We start from the raw sequence: 17266 nt of genomic DNA on the forward strand, positions 1-17266 counted from the left end.
GCCTCTCTTAAAAGTATAAGCTATTTCTTATTTAGAAAAATAGCCATTTTATATGTTTTATGTAAGCAAAAACACCTGTTAATATTGATCACAAAAGGAACAGTAACTCAAGTACAAAGCAGTGTTAAGCAGTAGTCCAGACATTTTAGATGGTCTGTCACCTATAAAAGTTACATTTTTGTGTCATTATGCCAGAAAGAATCCTTTATTCTTATAAAAAAATAATTGATGAGATTCTGTAGATTTTAATCTCCTGATTCACTATAAATTCACACAGACTTATGTGCTGCCGGGCTGCAAGACGCCTTTTTCCCTTTTGCTGCGCTCCTTATCTTCTTTCAACAAACCCAGCGGTAGATCAACTGTGCCGCTCAAACCGCCATACCTCTTCCCCTTACATAAACACACACGCTGCATCAGAACTTTTTTGCATAACTGTAATTATGCTGAACATGTGCGATCACAGGAAGGCTGCTTTGTGGAGTTGCAGATCTCGGCGTTAAGCCTGAAGGCTGCTCCCTCTGCCGCAGCCTGTGCCCTGGAGGATACTCTGAGCCCAGCTCATCACAGCGCTCAGCAAAAGCTCAGCACTCATCGCTGGAGTAGAGGTCAGTCAGGAGGCTGATTATAACGAGACAAAGGGAGACAGCAGGATCAAAAGGAGCTGGAACGAAGACAAGAATCCAATGAAGCACCAAAGTAAGTAAGAGGAGCAAAAGTTGGAGGAGCCTCCCAACCTTCATCTAGGAAATCCTTGTAAGCATTCATGTCACATGACTTATGTTTTACATGTAATCCTGATGAGGTGGTGTGTGTGGGTGTGTGTGTGTGTCGGTGCTTCAAAGCAGATGTTTCAGGTCCTATCAAGGAGGGCCGTAAGACCTGGAGCAGTGCTTTCTGCGACTGAAGGAAACCTATAACAGGACTTTGGTTGCTGAAAAATGCCTTTGCTGTCAAATGAAAAGAAGAAATAAAAACCCCAAAAAGCTTTTTGATCTTTGATTCCATAAGACGATTTGCTGCAGACGGAAAACAAACTGTTAAAAGAGGGACTCGAGTGGAACACTGGGGTAACAGGGAGCAGAGGCGGAGAAGTGGAGGGCGTCAAGTATAGTCCAAAACGACAGAGGGTGTAGAGAGGGCGGTAGAGGTGTTTGCAAGCAGGGTGACGGGGGGGATGGAGTAAGGCATGGCTGCTCAATCCTGGTCCTCGACATCTACCACCCTGCCTGTTTTCCAGATCTCAAAGCCCTGCTAGCTGCTGATCAGCTTAAATAAGATGTCTCCAGACTCTGATTGAATGAACACACCAGGTCCAGTTAATCAGCAGTAAGCAGTGCAGGGAGAGCTGGAAAACAGGCAGGGTGGCAGATCTCAAGGACCAGGAATAAGCAGCCCTGGTCTAAGGTGTGATGAGTGACTAATGAGATTCAACAAGAATGGATGGAAACGTGTCCAAGACGGTGGGGGAGAGCAGCCATGTTGTTGGTTTAACAGACCCAGGAGCTGCTTGGGGGTGGGGGTTGCCCAGAGCCCCATTATTAGCAACAATGCTAAAGAAAACATTTTATGCCTTTCATGATCCACACATGTAAAGAAAATTCAGATTTTAAAAAATTGCATTTCTGAGTAGTTTTTTATTCAAATCGTTGTGAATCAGGAGCAGATGAAAAAATTGTGCTTGAAAAGATTGTATTTGTCATAAACTCACTGCTCTGAGCTCTTACCAACAGGGAGTGTCCCGCCCACAACTCAGAGGTGAATTTCTAATGAACTACTGCCACTCTGCAGAAACTCTGCCACTCTGCAGAAACTATGTCCTACAAATCGATAGGTTTTTTTCTTTTATTTTGCTAGAAATGACACGATCATAATAAAAATGATCACTGGGAACACTTTAAAAATAGATCAACAGATGATTCGATTGGGACTTTAGAAAGTCGATACAGGAATTTCCCACATTGTGTTAAGTCCATGAATGCAGCACATCAGTTAAACATTTTTACTCCACTTGTAAAGTTTTATTATAAGAAAAAAACTATAACACTACTCTGCTTGGACCAGCACCAACACAGTCCATTTATTAGAGTCATCAGTTAAAAGGCACTTAAAAAAAAGTATAAAATTTCAGATGACCTCCACTTTAAAAAGAAATCTCAGACATGTAACTCTTGTGACATCCTAGGCACTTTACCATTGGGAGTTGGGTCATCTAGACCCACTAGACAGTGCTCTGAACCTTTTTTCTTCAATGATTTGTGATCTTCACTGGTGTCCATGGATTACATGAAACCTTTCCACCTTTATCCACCTTTGTCATGGTAGGGAGAACACGTCAATGTAAGGGTGGGGTCATGTAAGATAGCTCAAGGGTTAAAGGCTATTCTGCCAATTTTTGTTTCTCCCAGCATTGCATATTACAGCAGAAAAGGAAAAAAACAATTTATTGCATCAAAAGCAGACATTTTATTTCCTATAGGGTGAAAAACGACATTAACTCTGTGGTCCATTCACCATGACTCATTAAAAAACATCAACCTCAAGCCTTCAGGATAAATGAACATGTTTAAGAGTTACTAATCATACTCATTTGTTTTATCGTAGCCAGAAGCCCTCCTTTTAAACACCCATATAGAGGTAAAAACAAGTAATATTGATATTAGAGAATTGAAAACATTCGTCACATTTTTGTCTTTAGTGCAATTTGTTCTCAGAAAGTTGTCAGTTGTCCTTCCTGCTGTAAATGAAACTTTAGCAGTTCTGATATAAATTACTTTGGCAGGATTATCAATTCCCCACAGCAGATTTTTTTAAATGTATTTGTATATTAAATGCAAAAATGTAAATTAAAGCTGTTTTTTCCATACAAACCTGACAGAAATCAAGTAAATGAATGTTGGAGTAAAGTTAAAAGCAGCCGGGTTTGGGAGTTTCCCATCAGCGGTAGAGGCACATACTTGTGCTCTGGTACAGGTACATGTAGGCATCACAGAAGAGACGCTTGGCCACGCCTTTCATGTCTCGAGGTGCCTGATTGACAAGCTCGGCAGGAGACATTTCAAGGTAGATGGCGACCTCTGGGCAGGCGTGCACCTCTGGGATGTTGAAGCCATCCGTCTCTCCTGAACACAAACGCCGTCAGAGATTGATGGAGTTCACAGCAGTTTGATGAGGGTCAAACAGAGCTCACCTTGTCTGTCGGCCATGCTGTCAAAGAAGATCCAGTCGTGGCTTTTTGGTCCGTGTTTGACAAAGGAAACGTAGTGACTCGTCTCGATGCAGAGCACGGCAAACAGCTCCAGTCTGTCCCTGGTCAGGGTGTGGGGGATGCCACGGCCCATGTAACCCTTTGGAATCTCCAGAGCAGTGGGCTGATGGGAGCGCCGCTTGGGGTGAGAGTGCACCTGTGAGGGAAATGCTTTTACTAACAAATTGAAGGAGATTTACAAAAGGCTCAACAATTATTATTTTGCTCTGTAATAAAGAATTAGTGACAGCAAGGCAAGCCAAACTATTATCCATCAACCAGCGTGACTGACAAAGAGTCAAAGTGTGAGCTCCAAAGCTGAATTAATCACTCTGTGACATTTCTGTGTGGACTTTTAATGATTTTATAATAACCATCAGCCTGATGGAGAACAGCAATCGTTTTACTGATACCATTGCTTAAATCACACAGAGGCACGTGTTAACCACTATTGACTGTATATGTGAAATGGATCATTTTAACATATAATATAATTTTCCTTATAGGTATACCTCAACTATGAGACAAAAAACCATCCAAATGCTCTCTAGTAAACTTTAAACGGGTCTGCACATGTACTGGCTTTAGCAGGGGGACACGTCTGGTACTGCAGGGCTTGAGTCCCTTACGGCGTAGAGTGTTACTGATGGCAGTTTTTGTTACTTTGGTCCAGCTCTCTGCAGGTCAATCACTAGGTCCCTCCGTGTGGTTCTGGGATTTTTGCTCACCGTTGTGGGGATCATTTTGACCCACAGGGTGAGATCTTGTGGGGACCCCCAGATGGAGGGAGATTATCAGTGGTCTTGTATGTCTTCCATTTCCTAAGAATTGCTCCCACAGTTAATTTGTTCACACCAAGCTGCTTACCTGTTGCAGATTCAGTTTTCCAGCCACCATGGTGCAGGTCAACAATTGTGTTTCTGGTGTCCTTAGGCAGCTCTTTGGTCTTGGCCATTATGGAGTTTGGAAAGTGACTGTTTGAGTTTGTGGACATGTGTCTTTTATAGAAACAATGAGTTCAAACAGGTGCCATTAATACAGGTAACAAATGGAGAACAGAGGATCCTCTTATAGAAGAAGTTACAGGTCTGTAAGAGCCAGAAATCTTGCTTGTTTGTTGGCGACCAAATACTTATTTTCCACCATAATTTACCAATAAATTATTTAAAAAACAGACAATATGATTTTCTGGATTTTTTCTCTCTCATATAGTCTTTCATAGTGTAGGTATACCAATAATGAAAATTACAGGCCTCTCTAATCTTTATAAGTGGGAGAACTTGCAGAATTGGTGGCTGAATAAATACTTTCTTGCCCAACTGTACATTTAACTTATTATATTTTTTGTTTGTTTTATTTTTACTTCAAACCACTAATATCAACTTTTTTCTAGCAAATGTTTCCCGCTGCATGAAGGAAAAGCTGCCTTTCCCTGTCAAAGCTACCAACCTGAGCCGAACATTTCTTGCAGAAGATCTTGAATCCCGTCAGGCTAAAAGTAGGATCTTTAAAACAATCTGCACACTCTTCTACTGCCAAGTTTCCACACATTATGCACTGCTGAGGACCTGAAACACACGAACACCCCAGGTGGAATTCACTGTGAGATGTCATGTCGGTGCGTGCATCTTCTGCACATTGCATCGCACCTTCAGAGAGCAGATCAGTGATGTCCAGCTCCAGAGAAGGAATGATTTTGTCAAACATCTTAAATTTCTTTCCAAAGCGAGGCATCTGGAGGATGAGGCAGGATGGTACCTGTGGATGGAGCAGAGAGAGATTGACCCAACAGAGCCACCTACTGGACGCTTCACGTTAGACGATAGCTCACGTGTCCTTGATGCCCACTTTGATAAAAACGTTGTTTTTGGTGTTCTTAACATGTTCTTGTGGGATTTTTCTGATATAAAGAAAATTAAGCTAAAATCTGCATTTCTGAGCATTTCTTTATACTAACTGCTGTGAATCAGGAGGAAAAGAAAAGATTATATTTGTGTTGTAGAAAATAATACGATGCACAAGCTCAAAGCTCTCAGCAAAGTCTTTTAGATGTTGATCTTTTGCTTTCATCAGAGTGGGTCTTTATAAATGCTGACTAGAATCAGGAAGTCCTCGTTTAAAATAAAGTAGCAGATTTCCACCTCTGATTGTGGAGTTTTGTTTGTTTTTCATAACTTAAGTAGAAGTCAGCGCCCACCTCTGCCAACCTGAGTCCGGCACTGTGAAAGGAGTGTTCCAGCAGCTGCTGAACGGTCGGCAGAACAAGGCAGTGGTTCTGATCCAGAAATATCTGATAGCAGTAACTCTCTTGAACTTTACCAGCAGCTGACCTAAAGGGGAAGATTCCACAAATGAAAGCTAAGCAGTGTAGTGCTTAAAAAAAACAGAAGAAGCATTTTTGAGGTTTTTAGGGAGAGTACAGCTTCAGCAGAGGGTCCAGGGCCAGGATGTGATGCATGACCACAATCAGAAACTCCTCTGGATCTGAAAGACAGGAGTCCCAACCCAGCTTGAATTCAGAACTGCAGAAACTTACAAGCTGTTTACTGTATTTTTATTTCTCAGACCAACCCTTCTCCTCTGTGGTGAAAGAGCGACTGTAGCCGTGTTTCTGCAGCAACTGCCGCAGCTTCATGACGTGTTGACACTCTACAAAGCCCTTACTGCAGAAAAGAAATGTGAAGCATTGCTTTAACAAGAACCCGAAAGATGAACATACGGGATGAACTGACAAGGAAAGCCGACCTGCGCAGGGGTACAACAATGTCACGCAACAGGGTTTTCTGGATCGGGGCATCTTGAGAGGTTGTTGTTTTGAACAGCATGGAGTCCATCGCAGAAGAGCAGGAAAACAAGCTAAAAGGGAAAAAAGAGATTAAAAAAAAAGTCCCCCTCTGAAGACAATTGTGTTTTTTTAGTTTTTGACATGCATGTTTGCATTTTTCTTATGAAAGAGGACAAATGTAATATAAAATGTATAATTAATAATTTCATTTTTGCATTTCTGGGTATTTCTCCTTTTAAAAATCCTGTCAATCAAACAAAAGATGCTCGGTTTGAATTAATTGTGACGTCACAATTAATTCAAACCTATACTAAATATAAATCTGTACAAAACTATTGGAACAAACATATTTGACAAGAAAATAGTAGACGTTGCTGTTTGGCTCCTGGTAAATGAAGATCTAACAAATTAATCAAGTTTTTTCCATTTTTGGAAATTCTTAAAATCGACTTCCATGCCACTGAAGAAATGCTGGAAATGTGTTTTCATGAAATTAGGAAAATTAGCATTTAAACATATACTTGTATAAAAACAAAAAGAAAATTCATCATCCTGACCTAAAGAGGGCAGCATCCATGTAGCAGGAGTTACAGTGTCCTTGGATCCCCTTCATTCGACCAATCAGGAGATGGTCAATCTGCTCTGTGCTGATTGGAGGAACCACATCCGGATTTTCACCACTGAAGTCCTCTTCCATTTCTGACACAAACATATGAAGTTTTAGTGCCTCAATTATGAGTTTCAATCAACAAGTTTTCTTCCTTTTTCTTATACTCATATGCCCTTAAAAAAAATCATGTTTCTCGCAGTACTACCTACCTATTCCGGTGAAAATTGTGTTTTTGGTGTTTAACGTGTTTTTATGGCATTTTTCTGATGATTAATCATTGTGAATCAGGAGCAGATGAAAAGATGTGGTTGGAAAAAGCTTATAGTTTTGATGTAGAAGCTACAGCGGCAAGCCACAAGAAGCTACCTGCTCTGCTCCATTCTGATAATCCACTTGCAGACAAACAGATCCACGTACGTCTTCATTTTCCTCATCTGAACTGGTAACTGGCTCAAAACTGTATGGCTGGATAGCTCCAGTGTTGCTCGCTGTAATTGTTGCACCGCTTATGTTAGGTTAGGGGTGTAAGCTAGTAGGTGAGAGTATAAACAGAGGGGTGATGGGAAGTAGAGATGGCCTTACTCAGCACCAACAGTCTAGCCCACAACTCTGAGGAGAATTTCTAATAAACTGCTGGCCCTCTGCAAAACCATGTCCAAAAAATGACACAGGATTTTGGCTAAAAATGACTCATCATAATTAAAAGACAACTATGAATGCTTTGAAAATAGATCAGAAGAGGATCGGTGTAGAACTTTAAATAGCTAAAAGCAAAAGTTTCCAGTCTAAGTCAAGCTCCATTTTTTCCAATATCAGGTTTGTTCAAACATCTTCAGCTTTAAGTAAAAAAAAAGATGAAAATAATTGGCAACAAGTACCGAAAGTCTCTGACAACTTAATTTCAAGATATAAATTAGATGCAGTTTCAGTTAAAGAATGTTTTTCAGATGTTAGCTAGCTATGTTTTGTACTAACCAGTGTAAAAGGATTTTGACGTCTCCTTGTCCGACGAGCCATGAAAACGTGAGTCGGGGTGACAGGAGGTCAGCTTCACAAACAGAGCTCTCTTGTTAGGACACACGAAGAAGCGGACGCCCTTGAAGGTGCCGTCGCTGACTCCTCTGTCCTCCTCCTGCAGAGACATGCAAACTGATCAGGATGGCTTTAATCCAACGGATTAGAGCTAATGTTTTGTGTGAATTAGTGGGCAAATTTTCTGCAAAATAATTCTAATTTAGACACAGTTGTGTTTAGACAAGTGTAATGTCAAATCCCAAGTTTGATACGTCATTGTATGAATGTATAACTGATGATTGTAATGTTTTTGTGTACTACTCTTATCTGATTGCTTGAAATAAACCATTTCAAATCAAATCAAAACATACCAGCTCAAGTCCAGCCATAATTTCTTCTCGCTCAGGAAGTTTCCCAATCCAGCGAATTATTCCATACAGATTGCCTGCTCCTAAAGTCACCTCCACCATAGAGTTCACATCCAGGTGAGTGTAATTCTCTGCTGGTGTTGGGTCCATATCTATTCCCTCGGCCTCTGTGTCGTTTGGAATAAATGTATAAGAGAATTGCCCAAAACATACAGAATGTGCAACAGATTTCAGGATAGAAGGAGTTAATCAAACCTTCAGGAAATTCTCCTTTAGAAACGATTTCTAGAGGAACGAGAACTTCACCCCCTCGCCGTCCACTCTCATCTGTGTCCTGAAAGGATCCGCAAATCAACAACAACGTAAATGTCACGTAATCTGTGCGTGTGTGTGGGGTCTTTGAAAACAGGCCCTTTAATAAAAAGTGAAAAATTCCAAAAATCTTGACAACTTTTCTTTAAATAAGCAAAATAAACTGCCAATGGGATAAGAAAAATTGTCTTACAAAAAATTCTTACTTTAAGAAATTAATCTTGTCACCAAGACATGCTTTCTTAAATTATTTGCTATAGAAAATGTTCTTGTTAAAATAATCTTTTGGCACGACAAAATAAGACAATCGCTCGAGTCTTTTTTCCTTTAACATTCAGTTTCTGCAGTGTAAAGGTTCTTCAAACACACCGGCTGTGACTATATAAAGTCTGATGAAAATTTTAAAAATACGATAATCATTCAGGACCATTTAGTTTTATAAGAAAATGTGTCTGCACATACGTGGTGAAACATTACATTGTGATTCTGATTTTGGTGACCCGTCCAAACCTGCTTAATGCCATGTAGAATAAAAGGTTGGTTCAGTTAGTTAGACAAAATAAAAGAAATTAAATAAATCATACCATCAAAAGATTTTTATAAACCGATGCAAAATAAATAAATAAAATAAATCACTGATATTGATAAGAGTCTGAAAAGGCTACACAGGCAGTTAGTTTCTTTCATAAGGTTTAGGGTTTCTGAAAAACAACACTTATAATGTAACTTTGAACAGTTCAGAAATTTCCAAGGGGAGACCCTCTGTTCAGTCCAAAAAATTGTTTTGGAAACACAGTGTTCCGTTACAGTGTGATTTGTGTCTGGCAACAAACATTTCTGGGGAAAAAAAAAAAAAAAAGATAGATCAACTCACAGTGGAGATCCGAACTATTTGCTTCCCTTCCTGTTGCTGAACCTCCACCACCATTCCACTGCGGCCTTTATCATCAATGAAGTAGATGACTCTGTCTCCTGGAAAAAGCTCGTCTGTTTGTGGCTCACTGTGGGCCCTGGACAGCTCAGTGCTGGGAGGCGAGAGGGAGCTGGGGACGACGGGTTGGATTCTGGAGATCGGAGCTAAAACGCCACAATCTTTGTCGCACTGAAAAAGCGTTCTGCAGGGATTTGTCCCTTTTCGACTGGCCTTCCCCCTGTCAGGTCCCTAAAGAAAAGCACAGCAAGACAAGTCACTAAGTTATCAGCATGCCTACGCATTGTTTACATCCTTTTAGAGCAAAGTTTTTATTTTATTGATCTATAATTGTGAATATTTACAATAATATATAGAGTAAGGATGAAGAACCAGATTTTGTTTTGCGTGACTTTGCAACGTTTACAGTTGGGTACTGTGGTCAAGACCCGCACAGACTGATACCAACTATCCATCAACTGTTTGTGAAAGAGTTGAAAAGTTTGTTACTTTAAGTCCTTTTAACTTTGCAGTTACTTTTTTAAAACAAAAAAGTTTTTCTTCAATAGGTTGTAGACCTTGTGTAAAGCATGAATCTGGAATGCATATGAATAAGACGAAACTCATTCCCACCAGTAGCTCAATCCCGTAGTACGTTCCACTTATGGGGTACGGATACTCTGGCTCTGACAGCTTCCCGATATAGCGAACGATTCCCCTGAGAATTTTCCCATCCTCCTCCACTGTCACTGCGCTTCCCACCGTGACACTCCGGACTGCTTGGAATGCAGGCTGATCATAGAACATCCTCAGTCTCTCCGCATCCTCTGAAACTCCCAGCAGCAGCCGCGCATCCTCGAGGTTCAGCTCCTCCAGGCAGCTGACCTCCAAGTCTTTCTCTAGATGCGCGCGCGTCCCAAATACAAGGACGGAGAGGGTTTTGGGATGCTTCGTTGTCTCCTGCTGTTGTTGTTGCTGTGCGTTGTACTTATGTGAAGTCATGTAACACAGGCAACCCACATTGACGGATTTGAAGTTGCGAGGCTTTTTCGTTACTATGAAGTAACGGCAGTTTGTACTTGTCATGTTGAGCCCTGCAGGAAAGCACGAAAACAGTTAAACTTATAAATGCTAAAAAGACAACTCCTTGCTGAAAAACCCACCTAGCTAGCTAGCTAACTAACTTTACAACTAGCAACAAGATTTAGAATAGAAACGAGGAGCACGCACGCTAAAGTTAAGCGAACAGTTCCACGACAGCTTCAGGGTTCAAACAGTTCATTGGACAAGAGTCTATGACAGAACACGTTTATTTGTAAGTTTACCTTTTCGTTCCGTCTCGCTTATTGTTTAGCTTAACGTCACAGCAGCTGTTACTTGACTTGAGGAGTTTCACTTCCCTTTTGGTTTCATTTCGCGTCCAAAGCGGCGTCACCTGTCGCTTCACGGAGCTCCAACAACGGTGACACCAACCAAAACGTGTCGAAAAACTATTTCAACGTCTAATTTGACACACATTACACTGAAATTGTTCTATTTTCACTGTTAAAACGCAGAATGCGTCCAGGAATCGTTTATTTTAAAGCTGTTGACTGACGGTCACACGTCAGAATCAACAAATGAAATATTAGTCCCCAGTGATGTCTTACAGGCTATGTGGCGTTTCGGATGTTGGACTAACAAGATGAAATTGGGAGAAATACGTTGTATTAAGTAAAACAAATTGTGCCCAAATACGGGTTAAATTTGAATTAATAATTATCCACAAACTCAAGGAAACAATATCTTCACCAATTTGACAAACACAGCATCGACGTGTCTGCAAACATAGATCATTTTTGGAAATGTACTTTCTTCGGAGTGCTTTAGTTTAGCCAACTAGCAAAACAACAAATATACACGATTTAATGTCCCAGTGGTTTGTTTTGTTTCAAATGTTTTATCGCTAACATGTTTCAGTTTAATCAGGTTAACTTTTGATGAATCAGTAGGAACCTGTAAGTCTGAGATCAGGGATTACCATCTTCACAAGATTCGCGTTGTGATTGGCCAACGAAAAAACGTCACACTTTGCAAACATGGAGGAGAGAGAAGCCCTGAAGAGGCAGATAGAGCTTCTACAGAGTGAGTTGTTGTTTTATTGGATAAATGGTGGCTGTGATAACTGTAAGACGTAACTACAATACGTACATTTATTGTATATATTGATTTTGGAGGAGTCTAGAATGCAGTAGTTGGCGTGTTTTGATATGAACCGGAAGCCTCACGTCCACCGCCGTTACGCCATACGGGCTTCAGTTCCAATAACCATGATAATGTATTGTTGCGTCATTATCGTGGTTTTTACGGTACCTCTTCAACAGGAGTCTTTTAATTTATGTCAGCCAGTTGTACAATATCCTATTACCTCTATAGTAAGTACCGAATTTAGTTTTTTATGAAGCTTCAGGGGAAAAAAGTAAATGGTCGATTTTCTGACTACTAGTCACCAGAACGAGCGAGAGCCGTGAAGTCCCACCTAACAACAAACACTCTTTATTTATATTTTTGTGGCCATATAACCATTTACTTATAAAATTTAGCTCATAAATATTTACAATTATCAAAACATTGCTATTATATGACTTTTGACAGCAACACATATAAGTGCCTTTCAAAATAAAATACATTCTGTCTCAAATAAGAGCCTCTTGTCTTGCTGTAGTAGATTTACTAGCAAATGTACTGTAAGAACTTTGCCTCTGAACAGCAACTAGGAAAAAAAAAATACGAGCTTTAACTTTTCTAAAACACTCTGACACAAGAAAGACCAAACCTTTTACCATCATCTTGCTCAGTAATCTGACCAAAATGCTGGAAATGGTAAAGCTTTCAACGCCTCTTGATTCTCTTCATGAAGTCTTTGTTATGAACAAACGCATGTAGTGTCACTGACTACTTTTTCTCTCTCTACGTTGTGTTGCATGAGGCGAACCTCAGAGACTTGAAAACATTGAAACAGTGGAGAGAAGCAGCAGCACTTTACACTGACACGCATTTCTAGTTTGTGTAAATGGATTCTGCGATGTACCAACATCATATTTTTTGGGCAGTGTTTGAAACAGTAGATATTTTGGAAAAAGAATGTCTGCCCAGATGTTTTTAAAGCAAGTAAAAACTGAATTTCTGCAACCTGGTGGTTGTTTGAATGCAACATTTAGGACCAATGATGTCAAACTGACATTAATAAAACGCTTAATGTCAGTTATTATGATTAAAATAAAACAGCATTAAAAGTTAACGGACATCTGTGACAATTGTTTAAATTGGTAATTTCGTGACAACTTGATTTATAAAAGTATTTTACAAAAAGTGGCTGTGCTTTTGGGTTCTATAAAAACCATAGTAAATTCTCAATAAACATTGTTTATGAAACCCAAATAATGTGATGTTTATGTTGGAAACGTTTACAAAACGTCACTGTAAACTTTTCTTTTATTTTGGTAATCTAAATTTCTTTTTAAATGGAACTATTCAAAAAAATAAATGAGCTTACATCTTGAAGTCTTTCTGTTTACACCGAAACTTAGACAAAAGGAGAGTCTTTGTTTTTAAAAGACCCTCCGATCATCTTTGGATCTATAATTTGATTGATTGTAGTTTCAAAGTCACAAATGCACTCTGTTTTCCAACATCATTTCTTTGTCCGCTCCTGATTTACCACAATGTGAATTATAAATAAATACTCAACAATGAAATTTTAAGCTTAATTTTCTTTACATATGTCCTCCATCATGAGAAAAGTGCCATAAGAACACGTTAAAAACTCCAAAAATACCATTTTCATTGGAGTGGGTCTTCAACATTGTTCGTTCTCCTCAGATCTCATCAACAAACACAAGAGCATCCATGGAGACGCACCGTTCAACAGAGCCGAGCAGAGACTCCCAGAAACCTCAGCAGCCGCCAGAGGCTTCTCTGATGTCCATCGTGGCTCCAGGGGGAAACCATATGAGGCCCAGAACCGTGGAAGTTGGAGGCGGACGTACTCTCTTAAAAATAAAAGCCCCCAGGGGTCTGGCACTTCCTCCATGTCCTCCTTTAGCCACCAGTCCACTTCTCACAGCTTCCCTCTGCCAAGTCAAAGCAGAGGAGTGCCGACTAATCCAACCAAAAGTGCTGCCTCGCTGCCTCTGAAGAAGAAGGTGAGCACGGCAGGGCTTCAGGGTGAAAAGAAGAAGCAGAGTCTGAGTCCAGCAGGCGGGTCCTTGACGCACGAAGCTCCAAAGTTTCAGCAAAGAGCTGAAGCCCGACAGGTCTTACTGCCACAAAAGAAGGAAAGGGCTTCCACGGAGGTTCCCCCCTCATCTAAGGCAAAGTCAGCCAGCCCGCTTTTCACCAAAACCACAAACAACAGCTGCCAGATCATTTCTGCTGCTGCTCCTCTCAAAGCTGCTCACACCATGCCAGCTCTCCCAGATCTGTCCACCAAACACCTAAATGTCTCGTCTGCTACGGGGCCCCGCCCAGACTTCCCGAAAACCTCTAAGTTCACTTGGGTAAAAAGCCAGGACTCCTTTAAAGATGACTCCAGGCAAATAACTTCCCCCTCAAAGAAAGCTGCAGCTGTCACCATATCTGTATCTGGAGGTGCCTCAGGGGTTCCACCCGCGGGGGCGCTCAGTAAAAGAACTCCCCCCAAGAAGGTTGCGCGAAAGCTCGGCCCAGTCAGCGCGGCTACCAAGACCTCCAAGTACAAATGGGTCTGTGCTGCCGGATCGCAATCGAGAGCGCTGCGGAAGCTCCCGTCCCCGAAATCCCTGACTCCCCAGAGATCCCTGGAGAAGGGGGATGTCACCAGGAAGCTTAAACCTACCTCCACCCCCCCTGCCAAACTGAAGAAAGGCGCTTCGGGAAATCTCTCGGTTTATAACAGATACAGGTGGAAGGCTGGGGCCCAGGGCCCTTCTGGGGCAGAAGGAGGCGCCCTTGCTTCACCTCTGCGAAGATCTGCCTTCCACTGGACTGCAGAGAAAAGCAGCAAAGGGATGAAAGCGGGGCTCCTCCCCCCAGCTGCACCTCATCGGCCCTGCCCTCCATCAGCTTTACCTGGGGGGTTCAAGCTTCGCAGCAGGATGAAGATTATACGGAGGTATTCCAGCAGGTAAAAAAAAAATTCCATTCTATCTTTGGCCACTAGGTGGAAGCAGAGTATTTCTGTAAACCTGGGGGTTTTGGATCATAATGTCCTTATGGTCTCCACAGTGGAGGGTCAGAGAGGGGAGGGGGCCAGTCAGCCGTAAAGTTCTCCCCCCGAAGCCGAATGCACGCCTCGATCAGGAGTCCCGCCGGGGTGCGGAGGACGCCCTCCAGAGAGCTGGTGTCTTTCGGACGACACAAGCTGAGGCGACTCTCCTCACCGCCGACGAGAACAAGTAAGGCGGCAAAAACGGTTTTACAGAAGGGAACCAAAATCAAGAGTTCAGACATGAAAACAAAACATTTTCTAAAGTAATCTGATTTAGAATAAAAGGAAACAGAAACAGGAAAGCTCCAGATCCGCTACAAAGGGACAAGTATTGCTAAAAGTATCAAACCGTCCAACCAATTTCAATACTTGTCAGGTGAAGTAGCAGGAAATCTCCTTTGATTTATTCGTCTTTATTCATTTCCTCTTTTCGTCTCGTTGGATTTGGATTTATTTTGTGTGCTGGTCACTCAGATAATGACTGGAGCTTGGAACAGACATCTGGCAACACTGGAAGCCAAAGGGCCAGGAAGCTCAGTCAGCAGACCACAGTCCATCCGTCTCCTCCAATCACAGAACCCATCTAATCAGACTAGATATTCTGAAGGATTAAGTGCTGTTTAAAAGTAATTTAACAAAAAAGGCCAAAACCCTCAAAAAACATATTGTTTCTTATCTTTCTTATAGTTTTCATGTCAAAAGTTAATTTTTGGTTTGTGTTTAAGATGTAGCTTTTGGTAATTATTTATTATAATAAGCTTTTCCAAAAATCTCTTTTTACTAAAGAACATTTCAAACAGGCTAATTGTGGAATTAGTGCCTGCTGGGTAATTTTGTTTTTAGGGAAACAAATACCTCCAGAGAAAAAGTTAGGCTTCCATGCTGACAGAATGGATTTTAGATTGGGTTTCATGCTCAAATTCCTGAAGCAATCCAGATGAAGATTAATTTAAGGACCCACTCTGATGAAAATGGTGTTTTTAACCTGTTGTAGCATTTTTCTGATGATGGAGGACATCTATAGAGAAGATTAAGCTTAAAATTGCATTTCTGAGTATTTCTTTATTCAAATTGTTGTGAATCAGAAGCAGACGAAAAAATAATGTTTATAAAATATCGTATTACCCTGGGTGGGCCATAAACCCCCTCTCCTTAAAACATTTATAACAATTGTAGAACACAAAGCTGACTGCATCCTGGATTTTCCCTATTGCGGGTTAATTTTAGAGCATAACTCCTGCAATAAACGAGGGACCAATGTTTCCTGAACTGAAAAAGTTGTAGTTTTCCTTATTAAGTGCAAGAAACAGTAATAAAAGAAATATTTATAGCCAGTAAGATAAAAAATATCAGAAATCTCCTCCATTCTTAAAAAAATCGAACTTTGTTGCCATCTTTAAAAAAATAGTTCAATAAATGCTTAGGATTTTGAAAGAATCTATTGATTCTTATTCTACTGATTAGAGGAAACCAAAGAATGCTTTTATTGCAGCTTAAACCTGACAGACATACACATTCAGCTTTAAATTGCTTCTTTCTTCCCAAGCTGCTCCCTTAGTGGTTCAAATCTGCATCAAACACACGTGATCATCTGGTGATAATGAGCTAAATCTATGTCTGATCAGTTCAACTTGCTATAGAAGTAACACAACTTTAGTTTCTAATGTTTTTCTGCAAGTTATGTTTGATAAATGACCCTACACACACACACAGACACACACACACACACTCTGCTTGCTCCTCCATGCACATCCCTTTGGAGGAGATAACTGCACCTCTGGGTGACTGCAGCTGCTACCTGGTGTGTCCAGCAGAGGGCGGCAGACCACATCTCCTGCTAAAGTGACGGCATCCTGCTTGCTGTCACGGGACAGGCATTCAGACTGAGTGGAGGAGCAAAGGGAGTGGGGGGGTGGGGTGGAGGTGGGGGTTAATTGATTGCCCAATTCAGCCATGATGGTGAACAAGTGCAGATAGCGGGTAATTTGCAGAGGTGGAGGCAGGCGGCGGTGCCGCTATCATGCCCTGGCACCGCTCTCCCTCCAGCAGATAAAAGGAGCTAATGCATAATTATCCGTTTGCAAATTGGATTGTTTTAACGAACTGTAGAATATAGGCCTAACCTGATGGAAAGCAATCACTGTTTTACAGCCACTGCCCCCCTCTCGCTTCCCTGTTCGTGCCCCACCAACCCCTGCGGTCATTCTGTGTACCCCGCACTCGTCGTGCCCATCCCAGCGTAATCTCCCGCTCTTGACGAAGTCAGAAGACATTAGAAAAGCCATCACTATTAACATTAGGCTTAATTCCTCCCTGTAGTTCGCTGTCTCCTCCGAGCTGCAGTCGGACGGAAACCTCCCCTGTCCTCATCTCCGCCACCTTTCCTCCCCACGCTTTACTCCACAGAAACAGGCGCCCCTAATTAAAGACGGGCGTTCAGCGGCAGGAAAAGGTGGAAGGGGGCGGAGGAAGATGGAGTGAGGAGAGCTCCTCTCAGCCGTCTGTGCCTCTGATAAGAGCTGCTAATAAAGAGCAAATTGAATTACTAATGATGGGAAGCAGAGTCCCTATAGATGAGCCCGTTAAAAAACACAACCTTATGACCACTCTCACATGCATGATAATACACTTGCAAACAATGGTTCTTAATTTCCTCTCCAATGGCCAGTTTGTGCCCCCCTGCCTACATCAGGCAGGATGGAGTGAAGGGGGATGGTGGGGATGGGTCCTCCTCTGAGGTGCTGCTTATCTGTGGTTTAATTTAAAGAGGGCATAAACCTCAGTAAGCAGTTA

The 17266-nt window shown here is 41.5% G+C and overlaps 2 protein-coding genes across 2 annotated transcripts in view; one reads left to right on the forward strand and one right to left on the reverse strand.

The window, feature by feature from the left end:
• Nucleotides 1-2446: 2446 nt before the first annotated feature.
• On the reverse strand, nt 2447-10738 carry LOC101168449 (ubiquitin carboxyl-terminal hydrolase CYLD). Its single transcript, XM_011474274.3, has 15 exons — nt 10572-10738; nt 9880-10340; nt 9211-9498; nt 8280-8358; nt 8028-8191; nt 7618-7774; nt 6590-6731; nt 5993-6103; nt 5819-5910; nt 5668-5731; nt 5445-5577; nt 4897-5005; nt 4697-4815; nt 3191-3404; nt 2447-3122 (listed from the first exon to the last, which is right to left on the reverse strand). Exons 2-15 carry the CDS (start codon nt 10330-10332, stop codon nt 2938-2940), a joined length of 2310 nt encoding a protein of 769 aa, XP_011472576.1. The 5' UTR covers nt 10333-10340; nt 10572-10738; the 3' UTR covers nt 2447-2937.
• A 545-nt stretch (nt 10739-11283) lies between these two features.
• The window catches only part of zc3h3 (zinc finger CCCH-type containing 3), a 64937-nt gene continuing 58954 nt past the window's right edge, over nt 11284-17266 (forward strand). Inside the window, exons 1-3 of the mRNA XM_004068230.4 lie at nt 11284-11370; nt 13108-14389; nt 14491-14660. Coding sequence (XP_004068278.1) covers nt 11325-11370; nt 13108-14389; nt 14491-14660 — 1498 coding nt within the window. The 5' untranslated portion in view covers nt 11284-11324. The remainder of the gene's footprint in view (nt 11371-13107; nt 14390-14490; nt 14661-17266) is intronic.

The sequence above is a fragment of the Oryzias latipes genome, chromosome 4 (genome assembly GCF_002234675.1).
Source record: "Oryzias latipes chromosome 4, ASM223467v1".
Lineage (NCBI taxonomy): Eukaryota > Metazoa > Chordata > Actinopteri > Beloniformes > Adrianichthyidae > Oryzias > Oryzias latipes.